The sequence below is a fragment of the Macrobrachium rosenbergii genome, chromosome 43 (assembly GCF_040412425.1).
Source record: "Macrobrachium rosenbergii isolate ZJJX-2024 chromosome 43, ASM4041242v1, whole genome shotgun sequence".
Classification (NCBI taxonomy): domain Eukaryota; kingdom Metazoa; phylum Arthropoda; class Malacostraca; order Decapoda; family Palaemonidae; genus Macrobrachium; species Macrobrachium rosenbergii.
In genome coordinates, this window is record NC_089783.1 from 55,256,245 (window position 1) to 55,279,423 (window position 23,179).

General features: G+C 38.2%; 2 protein-coding genes across 4 annotated transcripts; one reads left to right on the forward strand and one right to left on the reverse strand.

The window, feature by feature from the left end:
* Window positions 1-415: 415 nt before the first annotated feature.
* mTTF (mitochondrial transcription termination factor) lies at window positions 416-16,259 on the forward strand. 3 transcript variants are annotated; one of them, XM_067087347.1, is made up of 9 exons: window positions 416-755; window positions 2,999-3,107; window positions 5,502-5,703; window positions 8,147-8,331; window positions 9,218-9,314; window positions 9,555-9,708; window positions 12,192-12,398; window positions 13,971-14,149; window positions 14,634-16,259. In XM_067087347.1, exons 1-8 carry the CDS (start codon window positions 550-552, stop codon window positions 14,128-14,130), a joined length of 1,320 nt encoding a protein of 439 aa, XP_066943448.1. In that variant the 5' UTR covers window positions 416-549; the 3' UTR covers window positions 14,131-14,149; window positions 14,634-16,259. The 3 variants fall into 3 exon arrangements, with proteins under 3 accessions (XP_066943448.1, XP_066943449.1, XP_066943447.1); XM_067087348.1 differs by having other exon boundaries at window positions 13,971-14,134; XM_067087346.1 differs by lacking the exon at window positions 14,634-16,259 and having other exon boundaries at window positions 13,971-14,183.
* Window positions 15,980-22,951, reverse strand: ND-B15 (NADH dehydrogenase (ubiquinone) B15 subunit). The gene is made up of 3 exons (XM_067087349.1): window positions 22,749-22,951; window positions 18,918-19,061; window positions 15,980-16,171 (listed from the first exon to the last, which is right to left on the reverse strand). Exons 1-3 carry the CDS (start codon window positions 22,866-22,868, stop codon window positions 16,103-16,105), a joined length of 333 nt encoding a protein of 110 aa, XP_066943450.1. The 5' UTR covers window positions 22,869-22,951; the 3' UTR covers window positions 15,980-16,102.
* Between the last annotated feature and the right edge of the window lie 228 nt (window positions 22,952-23,179).

Consider the following 23,179-nt stretch of genomic DNA (forward strand, 5'->3'; position numbering starts at 1 on the left):
TTATCAGTATAAACAATAAAGGGAAGTAACCATTCAAGTAGCATTGCCCATAATCATATAACTAGAAGATGCAAACGAGACTAGAAAGGAACAGATTATGAGTGAAAACTGTCTTCCTTGCAAAAGGGATAAAATACTGAATGTGAAAGAAACCTTAAAAATTTAGTGTGAGCATAAAACAGCCATCTTGTCATCATTATTATTTTAATTATAAAAAGCTCTTTCATAGCTGAGCTGAAGCTAAGAAATGTAGGGTGCTTTGTTAATGAAGTTACCATTTAGTGTGAGCATAAAACAGTCATATTGTCATCATCATTAGGAATAATAAAGCTCTTCCACAGCTGAGTTGAAGTGAGCCTAAGAAATAGGGTGCTTTTTTTAATGAAGACCCCGTTAATGAACCAAGAACCAGATTGACGATAGGAATTACAGGTGGGAGCCGTTATAGGTTTCCAGGACACAAATACTACTACTAATATTTCCCTTACTATATTTTCCGTCGTGTATTGAAGTTTTTAAGTTTGTAAAAGGAACGTGACAGTATGAAACATGCTATTCAACGCGAGAACTCTGGGGAAATGTCTGAAACTGTCAAATTCACTACACGCGGCAGTGCAAGCATCGTTCCCTTCTCACGCGAGAACAAAGAATAATTGTCTCTGGTCTTTGCTGAGGCCAAGATATTGTGTGTTGCATATACCAGTCGCAGGAGAGCACTCTGGGTTGTCATCAGACAAAGATTCGCGTTCTCATATGTAAGTATTGGCGTGGCTTGACGCCATTTTGTAGGACTTTCTATTCAAGTTATTATTTTTGGTGGAACGAAGCAGTAGCTCCGTGTGGGGTGTTACTTTGGAAAGTGACTTTTTATGTAGTATTTTGGTTGCTTATTCAGAATTTACCGTTATTTATTGGCGGTCGACTGTGATTAACCTGTAATTAAACTCGGAAGTTGTACACTGGTCCTCCCGAAATGCTACCGTGCATGCGCTGTTATAGGGGAGCTTTTGGTAAAAAGTGGAGTTTCCTTCGCCGCGGGGTCCCTGGAGCCCCTGGCTAATTAACGCGGCCTGCTAGGTTAGGTTAGGTTAGGGAACATTTGGTTAGTATAGTTACTTTTATAATAGGTTGCCTTAGCCAATCCCTTGAACGTATGGCTCCCTAATGACTTGCGCATGCGCAGAACCATTCCATAACAACATGACAGGCTGGTCGGTAAAACTGCAGGGTAACTGTGCACGAAATGCCATGTTGTTATGGAATGGTTCTGCGCATGCGCAAGTCATTAGGGAGCCTTACGTTCAAGAAGGGATTGGCTAAGGCAACCCATTATAAAAGGAGCTACACTAACCTAACGCACCCTAACCTCCCCTATAACACTGCGCATAGGCGACAGCATTCCAGGATGGCCAGAATACAACAACATATCAGTTCCAATGTCAATTACATTAATTACATGTTAATTACAGTCAACTCCAAAAAATAACAGTAAATTTTCCCTTGGGCCTCCAGTATACCTCCTCCAGGGTTCAGGGGAGTCTGGCGGTGACCTTTGCCCAGGAGAGTCGGCGGGACGGGTAGCCACCTCCTCCACAATGACTTCGCTAGCACTTTTATCTTTGAATTTATTCATAAAAAAATGCACTGATTCACCCAGTTTTGGTCAAACTTGCTCTCAAGACTGTCGAAGCGATCCAGTTCGGGAGCGCAGGAGCCAGGTGAGGGGGGGAGGAGCAGGAGGCAGGAGGGCGTGACGCAAAAGACACATTAGAAACAGGAGAGGTTTGGGAGTTGAGCTACTATCTGAGCCTTTACTATCGGCTGTAGCGGCCGCTTTTCTCTTTCTATTCCTTTCTAGCTTAGAGCGATGAGAAACTAAGTTCTTCCACGTCTTCTCATCCCAACCTACACACTTGTCACACGTTAGATTAATTGAACAGACCTGACCTCTGCAAGAAGAACACATGGTATGAGCGTCATAAGAAACTCTTGTTAACTTGGTATTGCAGCCTTTGCTGCAGTACCGAAAACTGGATAAGCTAGAGCCTAACGTAATAAAAAAATAGACAAAAAGTTACAAAGGTTAATACTTGCTGTGAAAATATCCCTGGAGAACAGTAAGGAAAAAAATAGCCTAACAGTGATTCTCATAAGGAACTACCGAACTATTCAAACACTGATCAGCAAATCTTGCAAAGAGAAAAAGCCGGTTGACACAAAAGTCGCAAACAATAATCAAAATTAGACAGACGTAGTCAAAATCGGTTAGAAAAAGTCAAAATCAGTTGTTAAACAACAAAAAACTAGTGCCGAAGGCAACTAATTCCGAGTATTTCACTGAAACGAGAAGCTAACAAGACGATTCCAAAAACCAAGCTGCGTTCTTGCAACTGTGTGAGCTCTAGGACGTCAGAAAACAAATGGAAACGCTTTTCAAAGGTTGTCCCCTCTCCTTCCCGGAAAGTGGGCGGGGCTTAGTCACCAATTTGGGCAGACGAAGTAGAGTATTTCTGTGAATTTTGAAAATTCAAGCTGCCGTCGAGTAGAAATTATTTTGTTCTCTTGGTGTTTGAATTTTTTAGTCCTCATACACTTACCCACTTCCCTTTTCAAGTGGGAATCGGCTATCGCAATAAAGAGGTAAGATTAATTTCAAAAATACAAATTTTTAAAATAAAAATTTACTTTTTATATAAGCAACCTACCAAATAATTACATAGCTATTAGTTTCTAATTTACATGGCCGCTCAAAATGTAACGTGGATTTCACTGATATATATAAATTTGCATTGGTTATTGAACGAATTGTTTGTGTATAGGATAGGACTGCCGTACATGACTAGACACATCATACGTGTGTGTGTGTGTATGTGTGTGAGTGAGGTGGGATGATCATATGGATAATAGAACAGCACTCCAAAGATGAATTGTGCAAAATTTGCAAAATTTGAAATGTTTGGATTTTTAAAGTATACTGTATTTTGTTCTAAATTTTCAGATATCTACAAGGCAGAGATGATATCTCAGTATCAGATTCCATTCGTAGTCAAGAGGCTGCACTTCCAACAAAACACTGGAGGATAAGACAAAAAGAATTTAACAGGAAGGTAATGTTAATTTTCCTGTGACTTTTGCTAATATTTAATAGTGATGTCTATTAAGAATATGGAGATTTTTCAATCTAAACTTATTTGAGGGCTCACAGCGGCTACCAAAAATAGGTTTTTCTTTCGTCAAAACCTAGTTTTATGCACGCCCCTTGGTACTGGGAACTCAGGAAACCCCGTGTAAATGAACAGAGCCACCAGTCAAAGTATGCTTTTCTTTCGTTTGCTAAAAGATAGATTTATGTGGGATTTCATGGGCTGTTAAATATGGTTGTGATGTAAGTATGTAATGGGTTTGTATGAAAAAGTAAATTCTGATTTTAAGAAAACTTTATGGAAGGTGGTATCTGCTTATCCATACCACTATGTTGTGGTTGAAATGTACATAGTTTTGTTTTTAGAGATCAAGTAATTTTTTGTTTTCATATAAGTAACTTACCAAGTGATTACATAGCTAACGTTTCTACTTGCACGGCAGCCGTTTTAAAAATTTGCTGTAGCGCTTCTGTTGTTTCGTGTAGGTGACAAGCCCCGCCCACTATCAAGGAACACGAGAAATAACCTGGCCAATAAGCTCACTTTGTTTCTGCCGGCCCTGATGTACGCATCAGTACTTCTTGCAGCAGCTTTCTTCATGGTTTTCAGTTGTATTTGCAGGATTTTTGTGAAGTATTATTACTTTATTTTGGTAGCTTTCAGAGCTTTTGTCAGCTTATTAGTTTTTTGTAACAGGTTCCTAGTTTCATAGTCATGTCATATTCTAGCTCTTCTAGTCTTTTCTATTGCAGCGAAGGTTGTAAAACTAGGTTGACAAGATCTTGTTACGGTCCACATTCGGTTTGCAGTGAATGTAGGGAGAAAGAATGTAGCAGGGAGCAAACATGCAATGAATGTTCTGATGGGGGATGAGAAACAGTGGAAAGTACTTAGACCTCACTTGGATGAATTAAAAAGGGATAGAAAGGAAAGTGGCTTCTAGAGCTGAGAAACGATCACTTTGCCTAGAAACCACTCCTAAACCTAGTTTAAAAGCTAGTCCTGCTATTCCTTCTCCTATCAGGATGTATCCAGTACATGGACCCCAGAGCAACAAAGTCTACATGTAAATGTCAGAGAATTGAAGGCGGTTCATCTAGGCCTTCCGCCCTTCTCGAACATGGCCCGCAACAAGACAGTACAGTAGTAGTACATGCGGACAATATCACGGCCATAGCCTATATCTAGAAACAAGGCTGCACTCATTCCTTCTCTCTCTACCAGGCAGCAAAAGATCTATTCCTGTGGGCGGATCAAAATTGAGTGACTTTGGTCACCCCGGTTTATCCAGGGGGAAATTAAATGTTTTGGCTGAGCTGAGCTGTCAGAAGCAGGTCCTTCCCATTGAACGGACCCTGGATCCCCTGGTCTGTCTGGATCTTCGGAAACTTTGGGGCAGGCCAACATTAGACCTGTTTGCACCTCCAGGAACCGTCGCCTTCCTCTCTTTTGCTCCCCATCCCCAGACTTTCTTGCATGGGCAAGACGCCATGCTGCAAGACTGGTCCAATCTGGATCGTTACGCCTTTCCACCCTTCAGCTTGGTCAGGGAGGTGATAAACAAATTTCAGACTCATCACGATGTAACTATGACCCTCATAGCCCCATTTTGGCCCCTGAAGGAGTGGTTCCTAGGCCTTCTATGGTTATTGGTGGATTTTCCAAGATTTCTTCCCCAAAAGCCGTATTTACTTGAACAGCCCCACTTCAGGACACCACCAAGTGTTGTCCGCTCTTCCTCTGGCAGGCTTCAGGCTGTCCGCAAGCTTGTCAGAGCGAAAGGCTTTTCAAGGGGAGCTGCAGTAGTTCTCTTACCAGGTAAGGAAACAACAAGCATTGTATTAATGCTAGCCAAATTTTCTATTTCAAAGTCATTACCATGCTTTAATGTTTTGGAGTAGAACATATCCATGTATCCCACCTCCATTCACTGTGGGATTCAGCTTTTAATTACTTGGTAAGTCACTTATAAGAAAATGATATTTTTCAATAAAATTAAGTTTCACATATACTTACCAAGTAATTACAGGATCGGAGCCAGCCTTCCTCCCTCCTTATGGACATAAGGGCACAAACAAAGTGAGCTTATTGCCCAGGTTGTTTCTCGTGTTCCTCAATAGTGGGCGGGGCTCGTCACCTACGCAAAATGATAGAATCGCTACCACGAATATTCAAAAAGGCTGCCGCGCAAGTAGAAACGTTAGCTATGTAATTACTTGGTAAGTATATATGAAACTTAATTTTATTGTGAAAATATAATTTTCTAGAACATTTGTAAGAATTGATCGTGGGCTGGGATTTCCTTTGGTAATGAGTTTTATGATCAGTAACTTACATTTCTTTTTCTTTTTTTTATAGATACCAGTTGGAGAAAGCATTCTACAAGAACTTGAAAGTGTGTTTGGGATGACTCGTCATGAAGCTGTAACCACAGTTCAGTCCCCTAAGTTTTTTCTTGTAGCTGATGCTGTTATCAGTAGCACTCTTCACTCTCTCAAAGATTTTGACATAACATCAAAGCAGCTTCAACGGATGCCCTGGATTCTTCTGCAGACTCCCGGTACCTTTTATAATTCTTTTATTAGTTATTTTTATTTATACTTTCATTTCAATATCTCACAGAGAAAGGAAGGAACTTGAGTTTATTGGTGTGAAGTCCTTAGAAAGAGGTTACTGTATGTATGCTACTTGTAAGGGAACAGGTTTATTCAATAGTTATGACAGAATACTGTACTGAATAAGAATTCTTGAGTCTTATTCTATGGTGAGTATGCCTTGGAATTCCCCCTCCTTTCCCAACTTGGAGTCTTAAGAAGTTAAGTCTTTAGGGGATTGAGACTATGGCTGGACGGGAACTGTACATGTAAGTGCCCATAGGTTATTTCCCCCAAGGATGTTTACATGGTCTGATGCATCCAAGGAGGGATAGGATGCACTCCTGGGCAATGCGCAGAGTGTGTGTCTCACTTTAGGGCTAATTTCCAGATACCTTTAGACACCAGCTTTACAGTCGGAGATAGGTAACAGGGATGTTGGTCCCTAAACTCCTGTTTGGGAAAAAAGTGACTGTCTTGTTTAGCTCTGACATCGTCATAGGTATAAGTGAGTCATCTGGGCTCTTGTTTATATGGCACTCAGGAGGATGGAGATCTGTTTATTTGGAATTGTCCCGAAATTTGTGAGGAGATTCTGAACTGTCAGTCATGCCAGTTTAAATCTTTCCCATTATCGTAACTGAGGGGCTTGTCAGTAGTGACTCTTGTAAGATACTACTGGTCTGTTTAAGTGCTGCAGTATTATCTTGAAGAAACTCAACACCTCAGGTTTGTATGTCGACAACTCTTTGGTTAATACTTACAGAGCAAAGGAAGAAGTTTTCTGTGTACACTTCACCTGGCTTTGTAAATTGATCCGCTGGTGTTGTCTCTTCCAGTAGAAGGAGAATTGCAGCCTGGACAAGGGCTTATTATGTAGGGGCATCACCCTGTACTTGGCACTCATTAGGAACTTGTAGACTTTCAGGTACTGCGTGCGGAGAGGTGATCGTGTACGATCACCTGCAAGATGTTTTACCTGTGGAATGTTGCCCACTGGCATTGGACATGCTTTCCATGGACCAGTGGTGGCTGCTCAGCTAGTACGCCCCGCTCCCTTTGGGACAAGTAGCACCTCGTCTAGGTATCTGTTTGGCCGGAGACGGGTTAGGAGTGACTGGTTCTCTTCCCACTCTCTCTCTCCCATAAGTGGAGAGTCAGAGTGCCTTCCCGTACACAGTACAAGCTAGACAGACGTGAGTGAAGGTTAGCTAGTATCTGACAGGGCACCAGTCTTTTCATTGGCAATGAAGGGATGCAAGTTCCCCTCCTCGCTTGGGAAGTGGGGAGGAGAACAGACAATAAAGCAAACTTGTGGATTGTACTTGCTTGTTTTCTTGTCTCTAACACTTCAGTATGGGTTCTTGTGGCCTGATTAAGTACTAGCATACAAACCTTTTGCTTAATGATTTGGAAGCCTAGCAGCTGCTACATCCCATATGTTCAGTAAGCTAGAGATGCGGGGTCCCTTTCTCTGCTCCTAAACAGACCAGAAAAATAACACCCCAGGTTCACATTCCTCCCACCAATGGGTAAGTCTCCTATGTAAGGAACAAAGGTTTGTATTTGTGTAGGAACAATTAGCAAATTTTAAAAGTAATTTGTATTTTTCCTAACATACAAACCTGAAGTTCTTCACATCAATGGCCCACCTCAACCACCCCTCTCTCTGGTACCTGGGCTGAAAGGCAAACGAGAGTGCAGACTGACAGGTGGGCAGGGCTTCCCCCTACCTGTCAGTAGTTTTCTACTTTGTCAATGAGTGTGAATGGCCAATCCAGCACACATTTACAAGCTAAATCCCTATGTCAAGAACTTCATGTTTGATTATTAGGCTAGTACAAGTTACTTTTATAATCTGCTATTTTTCATTCAAACCCTTGAGTCATATATATATAAAGTGCCACCTCCCTTCCCCTTGTTGTGGCTATTCATAACCAACTAACAAGAATTACCAGGAAAGCAATTAGTGTCCATTGATAGGTCCATGTGTGGACCTAGCACCTTTTCATGTCTGCTAAACAAGAAAAATGGCGCTGGGGGACATTTGAATAGGTTTTGATGAAAAATTTTTTTTATATATAAAAACCATGCTTTTTTGTGAACAGAACACAAATATCTCAGTAAATTATTTAAAGCCCATTAGCTTATAGGAAGTGTCCTCCATGATTTACCTGGTCATATAGGTACAACTTTGAAAAAATAAGTTTAGTGAAACTAGAGACATTATTCCATCAGCAGGGGATGCTTCACAAACCTAACTTTTGCTAATCCATGTTCTGAATTTGTAATGCAGAGCATGGATTTTCTGTCTCAGCCAGAAAAAACAGACTTTGTTAAGTAAAGCGTTTGTATCTCTGGAACATGGAAATTGCTGTAATATTTCTCATTTTATGTTTTTACCAACAGGTGAAGTAGCATCTAAAATTAGTAAACTTTCCGAGCCATACTTATTTCAAAATTACTTTGAGGGGCTTGGATTTTGTTACTTTCCACTTCACAAAATACGACAGTACCAGAGGCAGTTTGAATCAGAATGGGAAGAGATCCCCCATCATAATAACAGGATTTACTACATTGCGGACCAATTAATGGTAAGTGTAAGTGTGATTTGCTTGAGTAGGTAGCTGTATTATAATTGCAAAAATAGAATTTTGATGGTGTTTTTTGTTCTGTGTAGCATGATTTAAATTTAGTAGAAAATATATACTATAATTACAGTGCTTCTTCACATATGCCATTTTTGCCAATATGTATCAGTATTGGCTTGAGAGTATTATTGGTACAGAAATAAGATGGTAGAAAATGCAGTTAAAACAACTCTTATTGCATTTCTTTGCTCACTTAAATGTGAAATGATTACTGCTAGCCTTAAAAGAAATATGAAAAAGTCAGTGGGGTATTAGGATGACTACCACGAGACTGTTCTTTGCATATAAAATCAGTCGGACATGATCACTTTGGGACCTCAGGATTAGTAAGGTGCATGTATGCTAGCTGTAATTCAGTAATACCAGAACCTTGTGATTAAGAATTTCCAGTGGTGCAATTCTCCATTAATTCCACCTTGGTTGCTATTTGTTACAGTGATGCAAACAGAGGTATGCACATCAGAGGTTCAAGAAATTCTTGATACATTTACTCTATATGATAAATCATGGTTTCAGTAGGAGTTCTTTACCTCCTTCCATTCCTACTGATTGCAGCAGTCTTGAATTGCTCAACAAGTGAAAAGTGAGCAAGGTACAGTGGTATCTGTGGGATGTATTTTGGATTTAATATCAGTCTGCAAGTTGAAACAGTCAAAAGAAGGGCATTTACAAAGCTGGAATAAGTCTATGAAATATGAAAATTGTGTTGAAGAGTTTTCCAGTTTATAATTTGATAAAATAACCTGCTTAAGTATTATGACACAGTTAACCTAGGTGAATAAAATTTATAACATCTTTATAATGAAATTCTTTGATTTTCACTGGATAGGTACCAGTTGATCTCCTAACGGAAAAAATAGTGAAAGTGCATCGACTACTCTCGATAGATTTACATCGTATTGAAGTGTATATAGCACTCCTAAATAGTAAGTGTGGTAGATTTTAAATTGTAATTAAAATATGTTAGTCTAACAGAGCATATTATTTGTTATTTTATGATAAGTAATTTTGCAGTTTCTATTTTTTTTAATCTATTTTGAATATTTCATCCATAATTGTTCAAAATTATAAAAATATGTTCATTCCTTCAAGTTGACATTAGGTAGGCATTTTGATACCTTTCTGATTGATGTTTTGTAAGTGACTGAATGCTGTTTGTTTTTCAGAATACAATGTTCAGCGAGAAGACATTCTGAATGACTTGTGGATTTTTTTTAATAACATGGACATAGCTGAGAAACGATTGCAAGCAATTATAAGAGCTGGATGCAAGAGACCAAAACTGTGGATGTGTCGTTGTACTGAAGAAGTTTTTGAGAGGTATGGTTATATAGTTAAAGCCATTTTAGTTGTGTAGTTAAAACAATTTTAATTTAATTAAGAGTTGTATTTCATTTTGGAGTTATTCTTAAGGGTGTCAAACACTTACAGTATCACATCAGCGTAATGGACTTCAGCTTACTGGATTTGTCAGTCTGGAAATATAAAAGTCATATTTTCTACATAATGACATGATCTGTTAAGCCCACAGCTTGTATCAGATGCTGAAATGAAGTTTACCAATGCTCGCCTTTTTTGATTTGTAAATGTCGGTTCTTTGATTCCAGGGAAATTGACACATATTGTGTTTGTTAGCCTGAGAAAGAGGCTGCTCTTTTTATCAAAATGTTATCATATTTGCCAGTGCAAGTAAGCTAAAACCTTGGTGTAACAGACCCCAGTAAAGCTGCTTTTTTCTGTGCCAATATTTGAGTGTTTCTGCTTTGCTACATTTTCTCTTTTATGTGAATAAGTTTGTAATCAAGTCATTGCAAAATTCAAATTTAAAAATATCATATTTATATAAATAAAGATTCTTTTATTCATAGGCATTTTAGAGGAATTTAATATACGTCAAGGCAGATTCGTTGGCTACATGTTGATGTAAACATTAATTTTTTTTCCCTTAAGAATGAATTTTCAATTAATACTTAGAGATGCTTAATAAAATTCTTAATATAAATGCTGTTTGGTATAAAGAAGAATGTACTGTATTCACAAATACTGCATCTGTGATACAAATGCAAAAGTGATAGTGTAAAATGATTGGCTTCCTTTTAATCGTACAATTACAAACGCTTGACTTTAGTTTCGTATTTCATCGGTAAATGGAATATTATTGTATTAAAATGTTATTTTATTGAGTACATTATTATTGTTATTATTATTATTATTATTATTATTATTATTATTATGTAGGCTATCACAGTCATCCTATTTGACTGGGTGGTTTTTATAGTGTGGGATTCTGGGTTGCATCCTGCCACCTTAGGAATCCATCACTTTTCTCACTATGTGGGCAGTTTCTAGTAGCACACTCCTCTGTATGAGTCCTGGAGCTTCTTCGGCATCTAGTTTTTCCAGAGTCCTTTTCAGGGATCTTGGGATCATGCCTAGTGTTCCTATGATTATGGGTACAATTTTCACTGGCATATCCCATATCCTTCTTATTTCTGTTTTCAGGTCTTGATAGTTATCAATTTTGTCTCTTTCTTTCTCATCTACTCTGGTGTCCCATGGTATTGCCACATAAATGAGTGATACTCTCTCCTTGGTTTTGTCAATCAACATCACGTCTGGTCTATTGGCACGTATCACCCTATCTGTTCAGATACCATAGTCCCAGAGGATCTTTGCCAGATTGTTTTCTGTCACTCCCTCAGGTTGATGTTCGTGCCACTTATTACTGCAGGCTAGCTGGTGTTTCTTGCACGGGCTCCAGTGGAGGGCATTTGCTACTGCATCATGCCTCTTTTTGTACTGGTTCTGTGCAAGCGCCGGACACTCACTTGCCATGTGGTTTATGGTCTCGTCGCCATGTGGTTTATGGTCTCGTCTTTCACATTGCACTTCCTACGTATGAGTGAGATATTATTTCCATATATTGTTCTTTGAATATATCTGGATCTTAGGGCCTGATCTTGTTCCGCTGTTATCATTCCTTCTCGAGTTCTCCCCTCTTTAGCCATTGCCATGTTTATGTTTATTATTATTAAGCAGTTTAACCAGACCAATGAGTCATATTGTGTAGAAAAGTTTAGTTAAACATTAGAATATCAAGTGTTGCAGTAATGCAATATGGCAGTATGATGGTAGTACATGTAGACAGACATTTGGAATATCTGTAGGTTCCTCAGTATCTCACACATTTGCAAACTTATACAGTGTATGGAATTGTATGAAGTAATGTTATCACCTACCATTTATATAGAAGGATGTGAAATAGTCATGGAAGAGATATGTAGAAACAATTTTGCTCTTTTTAGCACAGAAGATTAATTATGTTATATACATTGCCTGAAAAAATTAATAGTTTGGTACTATTGCTAAAATTGACACTCCAAAACAACGGGGAATCAACACTACCGTCTCTTGCAACGAACACTAAGGGATTTGAAGCCGAAGTATATAGGAAAAGCATTCTCCCAAATGCTTACACTATTTTTCATGCTACATTGTGTGTGTGTGTGTGTAGTTACAATAGGCTTAATTTTGAAAGCTTCAAGAATTGGTGGTCCAGAAATCATAGGGGGTGAATTGAATTCATAAAAATTAGCTTTTTGAAACATGCTAACTTTGAATGGTTCATAAAAGAAGTACAGTGCCTCTAGCCCACAGAAAGATTCTTAGAGTCACAGAGTTTAGATTTACCACTTTGTTTGTTCTTCTGCTCTACTGGGTCACCAGTAAACCACATATAACATAATTGGTTTGTATGCATAGAACATTGAAAGTGTGAAAAATTTTTTTTTTTTATCTTACAGGACCCTCAATAGATATCAGTCTCAGAAGGATGTTCTTGGTGAATGCAGATCTCTTGAGGAGTATTTGATAATGCGATTAGGATGCAGTTTAGATGATCTCAGGGATCAAGGGGAATTTGACCACACTTTAAGAAGAATGAATGTTCCAAAACTGAAGAAAATGATTGACATGCTATTGCAAGAAGGGTTCTCTACTAAACAGATTCTGTAAGTTGAAATATTTTTATTTTGTTAAACTGTATGGTGTCACCAAAGGACAGACATTGTTTTTCCCTTTGATTAATAGAGAAGTTATTCAGAACAGAGAAAGACGTGGGATTCCTTTCATTTAAACCTCATAATTGAAATAAACCTTAAGCGTTGTGAATGTAGATTCTCTTCATAATTGCAATTTATGCCCCCTTTTTATTTTAGTCTTGACTAAGAAATAAAGTATCACAGTTTAGAGATGAAGCAACTCCTGTTACAGTTAGTTAGATGGTTTAATCAGTGTTGTGCAGGGTTAAGCTCTAAATAAAATCAAGGCATTTGAGAGGCTAGTCTTACAATACGAATCCACCGTGCCATTTAGTATTTTTTTGGGATGAATCTTACCATGTTAAAGTTAGCTTATATCTTCGTGCTGTTAATAGCGGTCAGCATTCAAACTATACAAAAGAATAATGCTTGGCTGACCTGAATGGACTGTCTGTAGTCCCCCTGTTTCCCACCAGGTTGTGTTGGAATGTTATTGATCTTGTCAGAATCTTTCATGCTGTGCTTGTGCATACAGTGTGAATCAGCTTTAATAATTTTGAATATTTCTGGCTGTTTTCTCCTGTATGGTATTGTGCTTGTTTTGTTTTGCTTTATGTTATCTACAACAAGCAGAGATAGAAGCATTAGGTTCTGTGCAAATGATTTTTGTGTAAACCAAATGTATTTGGTTGGACGTAATGGCCACACGGGTGTTAGTGATAGGGGTAATGAGTGTGAATTTTTTTCCTCAGTGTGAGAATGTAAGGAGTGGTCTGATGAGAATGAATAATTTTGTGAGGTATCAGAAGATGCAGAGACCATTAGTTTACATAGACAATCAGTTAGGTCTGGTCATAAATCTACTGTACAGTAATACCTCGAAGTTACGTGAGGTTAGTTCCAGAACCCCTCGTGTAAGGTGAGGATTCGCACAAGTTTGGTACAGTCTCTAAAAATGCTAACATGTACAGCAAATGCTTATTTCTAGAGTGTAAACCCTAAATATGACAAAATCATGCTCCCAAAGCACTTTAATTTAAAAGTTAGCTTAATACCATACTGTAATTCATATTTCATTATAGTACAGAGAGAGAGAGAGAGATGGGGTATCGTCCTTATATTAAAAATCAGAGTGAAATTATTCATGAATTATTACAAGAGAGAATAACATGAGAGAGAGAGAGATTTTTATGGCAATGTCATTCATGTATTGAGTACTGTACATCATAGTTCTTTAAGCTCTTCATGCAAGTATTAATTTTGAATTTAAATCTATTGTATTTCTCATATTTGTTTTATCAATATTAGCTTATTGGGAGACAGCAAAGATAAAATTGTATTGCCATACGATTATATCATAGGCTACGCTGTTTAGAACTTTGCTAAGAACTGGCCAGCTCCCCCTTTCTCCCATTAGTGCAGATTTTTAGAGTTTCACTCATATTTAATTGTAATTGCCGATTTATACTTTTGTCTGATTGATATGAAATTTGTATAATACTAATTTATTCCTTTTTAAAAGCACCATCCCAACTTTTTCAGACATTCTCTACGACTGCTGAAGTACTCAGAGCACCGAACAAGAACAAGGATTCAACGCTTAAAGGATTTGGGAGTTACAAAAATTATTCCTAGCACGCTTTACAAGAGTCCTCGAAGTTTTGAATCATATTGTAGCTCTCTTCAGGAGAAAGAGAAATAAGGAGGTAGATGATATATAAGTATGTATAATAATATAAAATGTATAGTTTTCCAGTGAACTTTTATTTATTGTATTTTCAGACCATAGGTGATTCATGTGGTCAAATGCATTCAATAATAAACAATAAAAAGGTAACTAGGAAAGCAAATTATTAGAATTGATTTCTTAAACATGAAGATTATGATTCATAAGCTTAGGTTGAAGCTTATCAGTTTCTGAAAAAATTAAACTGTTAATATTTAAATTCATGAAAAACTAAAGAAAATCCTTGGTTATACAAAATATAATCATAATTTTTACTTGTGCTCAATACTATGTAGTAATTGCAGATTTGTATTCAGCAAAGCTTAAAATCTCAGGAAGCTGAGGGAGCAAGCGATACTGAATTATAACTAAGAACAGCTGCCTTGGGTTTAATAGATTTGCAGACCTTCCCTGTAAAGACTAGTTATGATATAATTACTCATGAATTTCCTGAAAGTGAAAAACTTGTTCTGTTACAGCTCTCACAAGAGTGAAGGGTACAAAGAGACTGGATATAATATTGCATCTTTGGAGTATTTCACCATCAATGTAGGTTGCAGGATCCAGAAACACCAGTAGACTCAAGTCTGTTGTTGAGAGACACGTGTACAAATGGAACGACCACTTGAGGCTACAACTGAGGAGGATTTTCAACAGAAAACAACTTGAGATGAGATGCTTATCTAAAAGTGCACCTACTGAAGGATGTACACTGCAATTATCATACTAAGCCTCTGACCTGGATCTTTCCTTGAATACTTACACTTACGCTGAGAAAACTTCAGGTTTAGAAGACCTGTCCTATTAGGTCTAAGAGGCAAACAAAAACCTATTATGGAAAGGGACATTGATAAAAGTTGACTATGTCCTTCCACCATATGAGATTCTAGTGACAACCTGAGGGACACCCCCCTATTCGCGGCTTCACCAACTCGTGGATTTTTCCGTGGAACTTATCCCCAAATTATTTGCGGAAAATTTGGTAATTTGCGGATTTTTTCAGTGAGAAATATTCACCAATTACTGTATTTTAATGTTATTTTCATGACTAAATGCATTTTTTACAATAAATTATTTCGTAATTTTCAAATATTAATAATAATGTAAACAGCAAAATATCAGTAAAATGTATTTTTTTTTTCAGTGCATATTTAAATACATGTATTTTTTAAGAGAGAGAGAGAGAGAGAGCCAAAACCCGTGAATACTTAAAACCCCTCTAAAAACGCTTAGAACTGCCTATTTTGATAGTTTAAAAGCAAGAAAAACACCCAAAAAATGCTTATATCTGAGTATTTTAAAAGTTTTATCAAGAAAAGTGTATTTAGTCATGAAAATACGAAAATACAGTAATTAGTGAATATTTCTCGGTGAAAAATACCGCAAATGGGTGAATTTTCCGCGAATAATTGGTAGATACATTCCACAGAGAAATCCGTGAATACGTGAGTTCGCGAATTGTGAGAACGCGAATACGGGTGGTTTACTGTAATACAAATACAATAATGTTATGTTATAAAAATCCTGTGCACTTCTTGCATGAATTTATATCTGGCCCAGGCCTTCATCAATTCAGTCTCCTAGACCTTTACGGCCCTCTTACACTGCTTTTCAGTTGTTTGTGTAGGTGAAGAATTACATGCAGTAACTCACTATAGCATATATTTTGTAAGATAAAGCACGATTAAAAATGGTAAAGTCTGTTAAATAGTTTACCAGGCAAATGTAAATCACTCAACCAAGTTAGATTTTCCATACACTTTTCACAGATGTAAGATAATGATTCATACACTAAACAAATTTGGAGGTTAAAATAAAAGTAAAGTAAATTTTAAATTATTTATAAACTGTACAGATGGGATGTGAATTATTCTCAGTTAATTCATAACTTGATAGACTATACATAAATTTCATCTATTCTAAAACATCAAATTTGCATCGCATCACCTTATATAAACTTAAATTTACGCTCAGCATAAGGGATTTGCCCAGTTCTGCACTTGTGATCAAAAGCATCCTGGAAAGAATTCACACAATACATTAGTTCAAAGCCAATTTTTTATCACAAAGTACAATTTGAAAACTGAAAATATAAATTAACCCATTTTTGTTTTATAAATACTGACCATTACTTATTGAGGCCTCTGTTGCCCAATTTTTATGAACTATAGTTGACAGTCAAGAAGAAAAAATTAACAAAACTAATTTGTTTATGCATATGCATCAATTTTAATTCACCTTATTTGCTGTGGCTAATTCCCCTGGACACAATTTCAGAAGTTTTGAGGACAAATATAAAAAAAGAGTGACCACCAAGTGACACACACCGCTAAAATAACTTTGTTCTTCAATCCTGGACGGTGGTGTAACCTTTTCGATAGGGTCTCCTAGTCCTGAAACTCCTTGCTTGGGGGTACACTCAAGCAAAATTTTCTGTCAATTCCCTCTTTCTCTTGTTTTTCAAATGGGGTGTGGGGTAGGCCAGAAAGAGTAGAGAGAAGCCCAACACCAAAGAATTCCAAAGTGAGAAGCGACTCGTAAGCGAATCTTGCTTCCAGACAAAACTCTCTTACAGGCAACCAAGTTCACCCAATAGAACAGCACTTTGGAATGCCAAGGAGGAGGGTTTACACCTGACTCCTACACCTCCCTAATTGCCATTACATGCTAAATAAGATTCCAGTCACAACACAGACTGTTAGCGCATTAACCATAGGCCATACCACTAAACAGTCTAAAGGAAAGTTGTAGTGATGGTCTCCAACATTGCAAAATTACTGCATTGGATGTAAGCTGTTCAGACATAACCTCTGTCACATGAGATCGATACAGCCTACAGGCTGGTTCAAACAGTGCCAAAGGAGTCACCTCTGCCACCTACGGTACAAGCACCTCCTCTGGTGTGAAAGTGGCAGGGAAGAAGTTTGCACACTTCACTGGAGATAACTGCACTTCCCAACCATTAGCCTCCTCTAAACATCAAATATCTGCTATGACTATGGCTCCCTTTATGAATCGGGTTAAACACCAAGTCATACTAGAAAAAACCAAAGAATGTTTGCCCCTCTCTTTCTCCCTTTCACCATTTTAATCATATAAGTGCCAGGGTATATGCATACATGTATATATCATGTTTATTTAAATAAATGAATTCAAGACAATTGTTAATCAAAGAAAAGAAAAGCATTTTCAATGATAGTGCACATACTTTACACGACAAAATTCAAAGAGGAGACAATTTCCTTTGCCTGGGCGCGTAAGAGTGCTTTAAGGAACTCTCCATTGTCTTGTATAGTTGGATCAAGGTCGTTAAATGAGATTAGGAGACTTCTTGACCATACAGTACATTTGGCAAAGGTCTTCAAAAACCATGCCACGTTTACGACGAATGTAAGTTTTTTTTTTTTTAAATCTTCTGGCAATAAAAATGAATAGGAGAACTTTTTAGTTGAAAAATAATTTTGGGGACAAATCTGTACAGGCAGTCCCCGGGTTACGACGGGTTCGGCTTACGACATTCCAAGCTTATGGTGCTTTTCAAACATTCATCAGAAATTATTTCCTGGTTTACGATGCATGTTCCGGGATTACGATGCTTACAACGCCAATCTGACGGAACATGGCTCCAAAACGGCATAATAATCATAATTTGGAGTTTTTTTTTTTATGAAAAACTCAATAATAATGCAGGTTACATCATTTTCAAGTCACCCAAAGGATTAAAAGTAAGGTTTTCTAAGGTTTTTTTAAGATTTTCAAAGATGTCTCAGCTTATGACGCAGAGTAGGAACGGAACCACCGTCGTAAACCGGGGACTGCCTGTATATATAATTGTTCTTTCAACACCCTAGTTCAATATAATTTATACACCAAGAATTTTATACATTTGACACCACTATATTAATCTACTTTAGCTCTGCCCTGCACACTCAATTTTGGTCCTACTATAATATGCCTGTGTATGTTTACATCTACACGAGGCATTGTATAAATATTGACATCACCGTCTCTACACAGAATGTGTTTTTTGGTGCAGTATCGTGTGCTGCCATTTTTCTTTTTCACTTTGCTTGATTTACTGTGCGTACAGTATTTCATTACAAGTTTGACTGACTCTTATCAAACATGTATACCTCACAAAAAGTTACTGCATCTCCCCGTAGCAGTAAATCTCATAAATATTTTACAACAAATATACTTTGAATTTGTTACGGATTTTAGTTCTTATCTGTTATGATATTAGAAAAAACATGTATAACTTGGTAAAATAGTCACTTTCAACTTCCTGTGGAAGGTATGGAAAAATTTTTAGAATTTTTTTTCTTATACCATGTGCATCAGCATATCTTCCTCTTTCCACTGATGTTTCTTAAATTGGCCAACCTTAAAGTTTGCCCAGTCTAGGGGGGTGTTTAATATATATTTAGCCCATCCCTTAAGCGTTAAAACATACGCCAAGATTCTTTGGGTCCACTGTAGAAAAAAGTACTAAGCTTATTTAGCCTACCTGGGCAATAGGCCTAAGTAAAATATAAGGTTTCTTTCCTGTAACATCATGCATTTGTGAATTGTTCACCAATTTCGAGGGTACTGGTCTAGATTGCTGACTGGAGGTAAAGGAACCTGTTTAAAAACATTTCTGTACATATACATGAACACATTCTTGAATATAACTTTCAACCAAAATCAACCAAAACTGAAGACAAAGACCATCATATAAAAAGTGAAAAATATGGCTCGACAAACTACAGATAATGACTTACATGCTGAACTTTCATCATGTATCCATAGCCGATGATGGGGAGAACGATCAAGCCGAGCCCCATGAGAGAAGTTTTCACAGTGGGTTTGAAATGATCATACAAGGTCACTTTCATAGACATATACCTCTGCACAGCTGGATCAAACTGAAAGAGAGAATAATCTTTTACATTTAAGTGCATATATTTATATATGTGTGTACTTAACCCTCTGAGATTCTTGGGGCCTAAACTCATCTGTGGTAAAACATATGCTGTTCTGGTTTAAAGTTAATGAAATTAGATCATTCTACTGTATATTACTGCTTGCCGTGAATTTTTTATGATAGCATGTCAGGTTTGGTGTCATCCTGAGGCCAAATAATTGTACTTTATATAAACTGGTATATTTGAAAATTAAAACAATATCATGTCAGAATGTGTTGAAGTTAGCTGAGAATATAAGCCCTTAATTTCTGATAATAGCTATAAAAAACTAACGGATATATAAATTCTCTCTGATGCTTATATTAATTATTGTACTTGGAAAAAGTAAGTTAAATAAACAAAATTATAGTTTTCAGTTTTAGACAGGTTTAATAATAATTCCCTTCCAACAGCCCTATTTATGTGGGAATCAGAGTTAAACCACTTCCAAACACTCTTTAGGCATCATCCCAATGCTACTATTAAAATATTAACGGTTACTTTTTTTCTTGACGTCATTTGATGTCGCCAGAAACTAAAGGGGGAGGCATTTAAAAGGTATCATATGAACTTCAAGGGATTACAGTAATAGCTTACAGCCAAAGGATACGTCAAAACAAAAATTATTAAAAAAAATTCTAAACCAATCTATGCAAAGGAATAATTTCATCCCTTCCAATGCAAATACAGTAGTAGGGATTGCAAAAAAAAAAAAAAAAAAAAAAAAAAAAAAAAAAAAAAAAAAAGGCAAATACATACAAAAAATTATCTTAAAAAAAAAAAAAAAAGTGCTTTTTAAGATAAAATGCATTTTGTAGACATAGAATACTGCAATCTCTTCTACATAAACTGGCTCAGTGACTGAAGCTTGTTAACAAGGAAATTAACTAGTGCCAGGCAGGTGGGGATAGGGGTATCACCCAGTCACCTGTCAGCCCTCCTCTTTCACTAAGGGGACAAGTGTCAGGATGGTTAGGCAATAGGATTATGGTAGTACATGAACTTGTTTGTATACCTGGAATGCATTTTATCTGAAACCTGATTTTCTTCTTTGAGAATATACAGTCTTTTGGCCTTTATAAGAAGACTTGATCTTTAGGTGGGAGGTACTGTCCAAGGAAGGATGCTGTCCAATGCAAAGGCTGACAAGGGACACAGTCAAACATCTGAGAGACCCCTCACTCGAGAATTTTCAGTGGAACCTGAACCTCTCATAAGAAATGGGAGAACCACAGCATTACACAGCAACATTATAGCAATTAGACTCAACATAGTGCTCTCTCCACCTACGTCCCTTGTCAAAGGAGATGCAGAGGAAGTTGCATCTACAGATCTAGTTAGAGACAGAGCAGAAGAGGGGAAGTCGATGGTTTCTTGAGGTGGCAAACAGGTACAAAGTCAGTTTGCCCATAATCTCTAAAGGCTGAGACAGACTAGGGGATCCAAGGTCCACTAGAGGGAAGGACCTGCTTCCAATGGCTTAGTTTGTCTGCCAGAATGTTCAGTTTCCCCTGAATACATCGAGTGACCAGCATCACTCAATTTTGGTCTGCCCACAGGAGAAGATCCTTTGCTGCCTGGCAGAGAGAAAAGGAATGATTGCCTCCTTGCTTCTGAATATGCGTCAGTGCACTGGTACTGTCCGCATGGACTACCACTGTCTTCTTGTAGGTCATGACTGAGAAGCACTGAAGACCTAGATGAATTGCCTTTAACTACCTGACATTGATATGAAGATTCCGTTATTCTGGGGCCCACATCCCAGAAATGTCCTGACTCCCCAGAAGGGCTCCCCAACCTAGATCTGAGGCATATGAGTAAAAGTCTAGGTTGGGGCTCAGAGGATGAAGAGACTTTCCCCGCGAAAGTCTTTCTTCACACAGCCACCACTGGAGGTCCAACTTGTTTTCCTGAGTTATGGGAAACACGACAGAGTCTGGATGGGATTCCCTGTCCTAGCTGGCTTTGCTGTAGAATTGGAGGACTCTCATATGGAGTCTGCCCAGTCTGACGAACGTCTCGATGGATGCTAGAGTCCCCAGTAGGTTCATCCACTGATGGGCTGAACAAGATGAGAGGGCGAGAAAAGTGTGGATCATATGGAGGCAGTTGGCGATTCTCTTGGGGGACGGAAAAACCCGAAAAGTTAGAGAATTGCGAATCATTGCCAAATAGAGGATCTCTTGTGTCGGGGGTAACTGGGACTTTCGGAAGGTTCATGAGTATGCCTAGTTCCAGAGTAATGTGAAGAATGGTCTGCAAGTCCTTTGTGCACTTCTCCTTCGACAGGGATCGAAGAAGCCAGTCGTCCTGGTAAAAACTGATGTTGATGCCGATTAGATGAAGCCATTTTGCGGGAGGGGCAAGGAATTGAGTAAACACCTAAGGTGCCTCTTCAACAACTGTTACCAGCTCATAACTGCAAAGCTAAACCTGTGGAGTGAATGCAAAGTAGCCTAGGGGGTCATGGCTACTGTAGAACCAGCCTAGTACAGTACGCATTTCAGCGGGAACATAACCTAACCAGATTTACCTCTACCTAAATAACCCTGGTTGCCATGTCCAACCTAACCTAACTTAGGGCACTGTGCACTGACCAAGCCAAGGGGGCTTTGCCCCCTAAGGACCACCCCAAGTAACTGAATATTCCTGTCTCCCTACTTTGAATAATACCCCCATCATGTCATATCCTGGCTAGGGGGGCTTCTCCCCCTGGACCCCCCAAATATTTTGAGACCCCCTACTCTGCATACTACCCACGTTTATTAATAGAATTTTCAGGCAGGACAATATATAAAAGGGTGTGTATAGTGCTGTACAGATGAGATAATGAGCCATTTACCCATTAGCGGATGGGGGGGGGCACCTGGGCATGTGCCCCCATGAAAAATAATGACAAAATAATAATATTGAAGATTTAGACAATAACAGTTCTACCAATAACATAAATGGGAAAAAATCTTTTATGGAACTAATAATAATATTTTGAGAAAAATAATAATAATAATCTGGTAGAACTATACAGTAGCTCCGCGGCGGCGACTGCCTTCTAACTTAACTTTTTCTACAGTTTTTGGTTGCCAATTATGAATTTACCTTTAATTTTTAGCACTTGAGTGTAATTAACCCCTGAAGTCCATCCAACAGGGGGTTTCCATACGCGATCTTCACGAGACAGAGCACGGGGACGTCTGTTTCGAACAGTTCATATCCCGTCCGACAAGTGCAATAACTTGTTAACGTACAGGGACCCAACCGCCCCCGAGGGCCAGTACTAAACACGGCGAAGGGACATTCCATTTGGCCGACAAGAAACAGATGCACCGCCAGTATCCGGACCATAAAAGTGTAGAAAAAAAGTTGAAAAACCAATAATATTAATATATATATGTGTGGTGTATGTATATGGAAATTGGTGACCCCCTGAAATTTTTCTGGATCCGCTAGTGCATATACCGTCTTAGAATTTATCTACGGGGCACTACCCACTATACCTGCAAGAACCCTCGTCCAAAGGTGCCCGGTGAGTGTGGGTATGGTGCCATTAGGGCAAGAAGACTGGTGTAGTAGCCCCCTGGGTACAAACAAGAGGTTATTCCCTGGGATACCCTATGCCCATTCCTTTGCCGTTACGGTTACGTTACTCACCAGCGCACCGCCTTCCCCGGAAGCATGGCGATGTGGATTAGTGATCTGCTTTATAAACTCTTTCTTGATGGCAGCTTTGCGAGCTGCCCTGTCTCGAATCACTTCAGCGGAATCAGCCATGTTTACCGTCGATCAGCTGGAATGACCGTCGTCGGTTACGGCTCCGTCTTGCGTAGCCGTCTTCCAAGCGGGTAGATGCTATTAGACAGAAACTTGGTTGCAACACGGAGTTGTGTCTTTGAAATCTTTTCTATCATGACTCAAATGTCATGTCATTTGTATATGAAATTTACTAAAAAGTATGTTGTAAGTTACCATGCACTTCATTAATAATAAAAGATTTATTCTCTTTACAAGCAACACAGTATTTGTTATATATGTATGGTGCATGATACGCTTAGTTTTATAGCGAACGTTGCATTATGTTATGT

Bases quoted from the DNA above. Each gene is read 5' to 3' on its own strand.
- mTTF (XM_067087347.1), top strand. From the start codon at position 550: ATGCTATTCAACGCGAGAACTCTGGGGAAATGTCTGAAACTGTCAAAT. The intron at 5,704-8,146 runs GTACCTTTTATA...TTTTACCAACAG, and splicing joins GATTCTTCTGCAGACTCCCG to GTGAAGTAGCATCTAAAATT. The intron at 8,332-9,217 runs GTAAGTGTAAGT...TTCACTGGATAG, and splicing joins ACATTGCGGACCAATTAATG to GTACCAGTTGATCTCCTAAC.
- ND-B15 (XM_067087349.1), bottom strand. From the start codon at position 22,868: ATGGCTGATTCCGCTGAAGTGATTCGAGACAGGGCAGCTCGCAAAGCT. The intron at 19,062-22,748 runs GTGAGTAACGTA...TCTCTCTTTCAG, and splicing joins CCGGGGAAGGCGGTGCGCTG to TTTGATCCAGCTGTGCAGAG. The intron at 16,172-18,917 runs GTAAGTCATTAT...AATTCTTTCCAG, and splicing joins ACATGATGAAAGTTCAGCAT to GATGCTTTTGATCACAAGTG.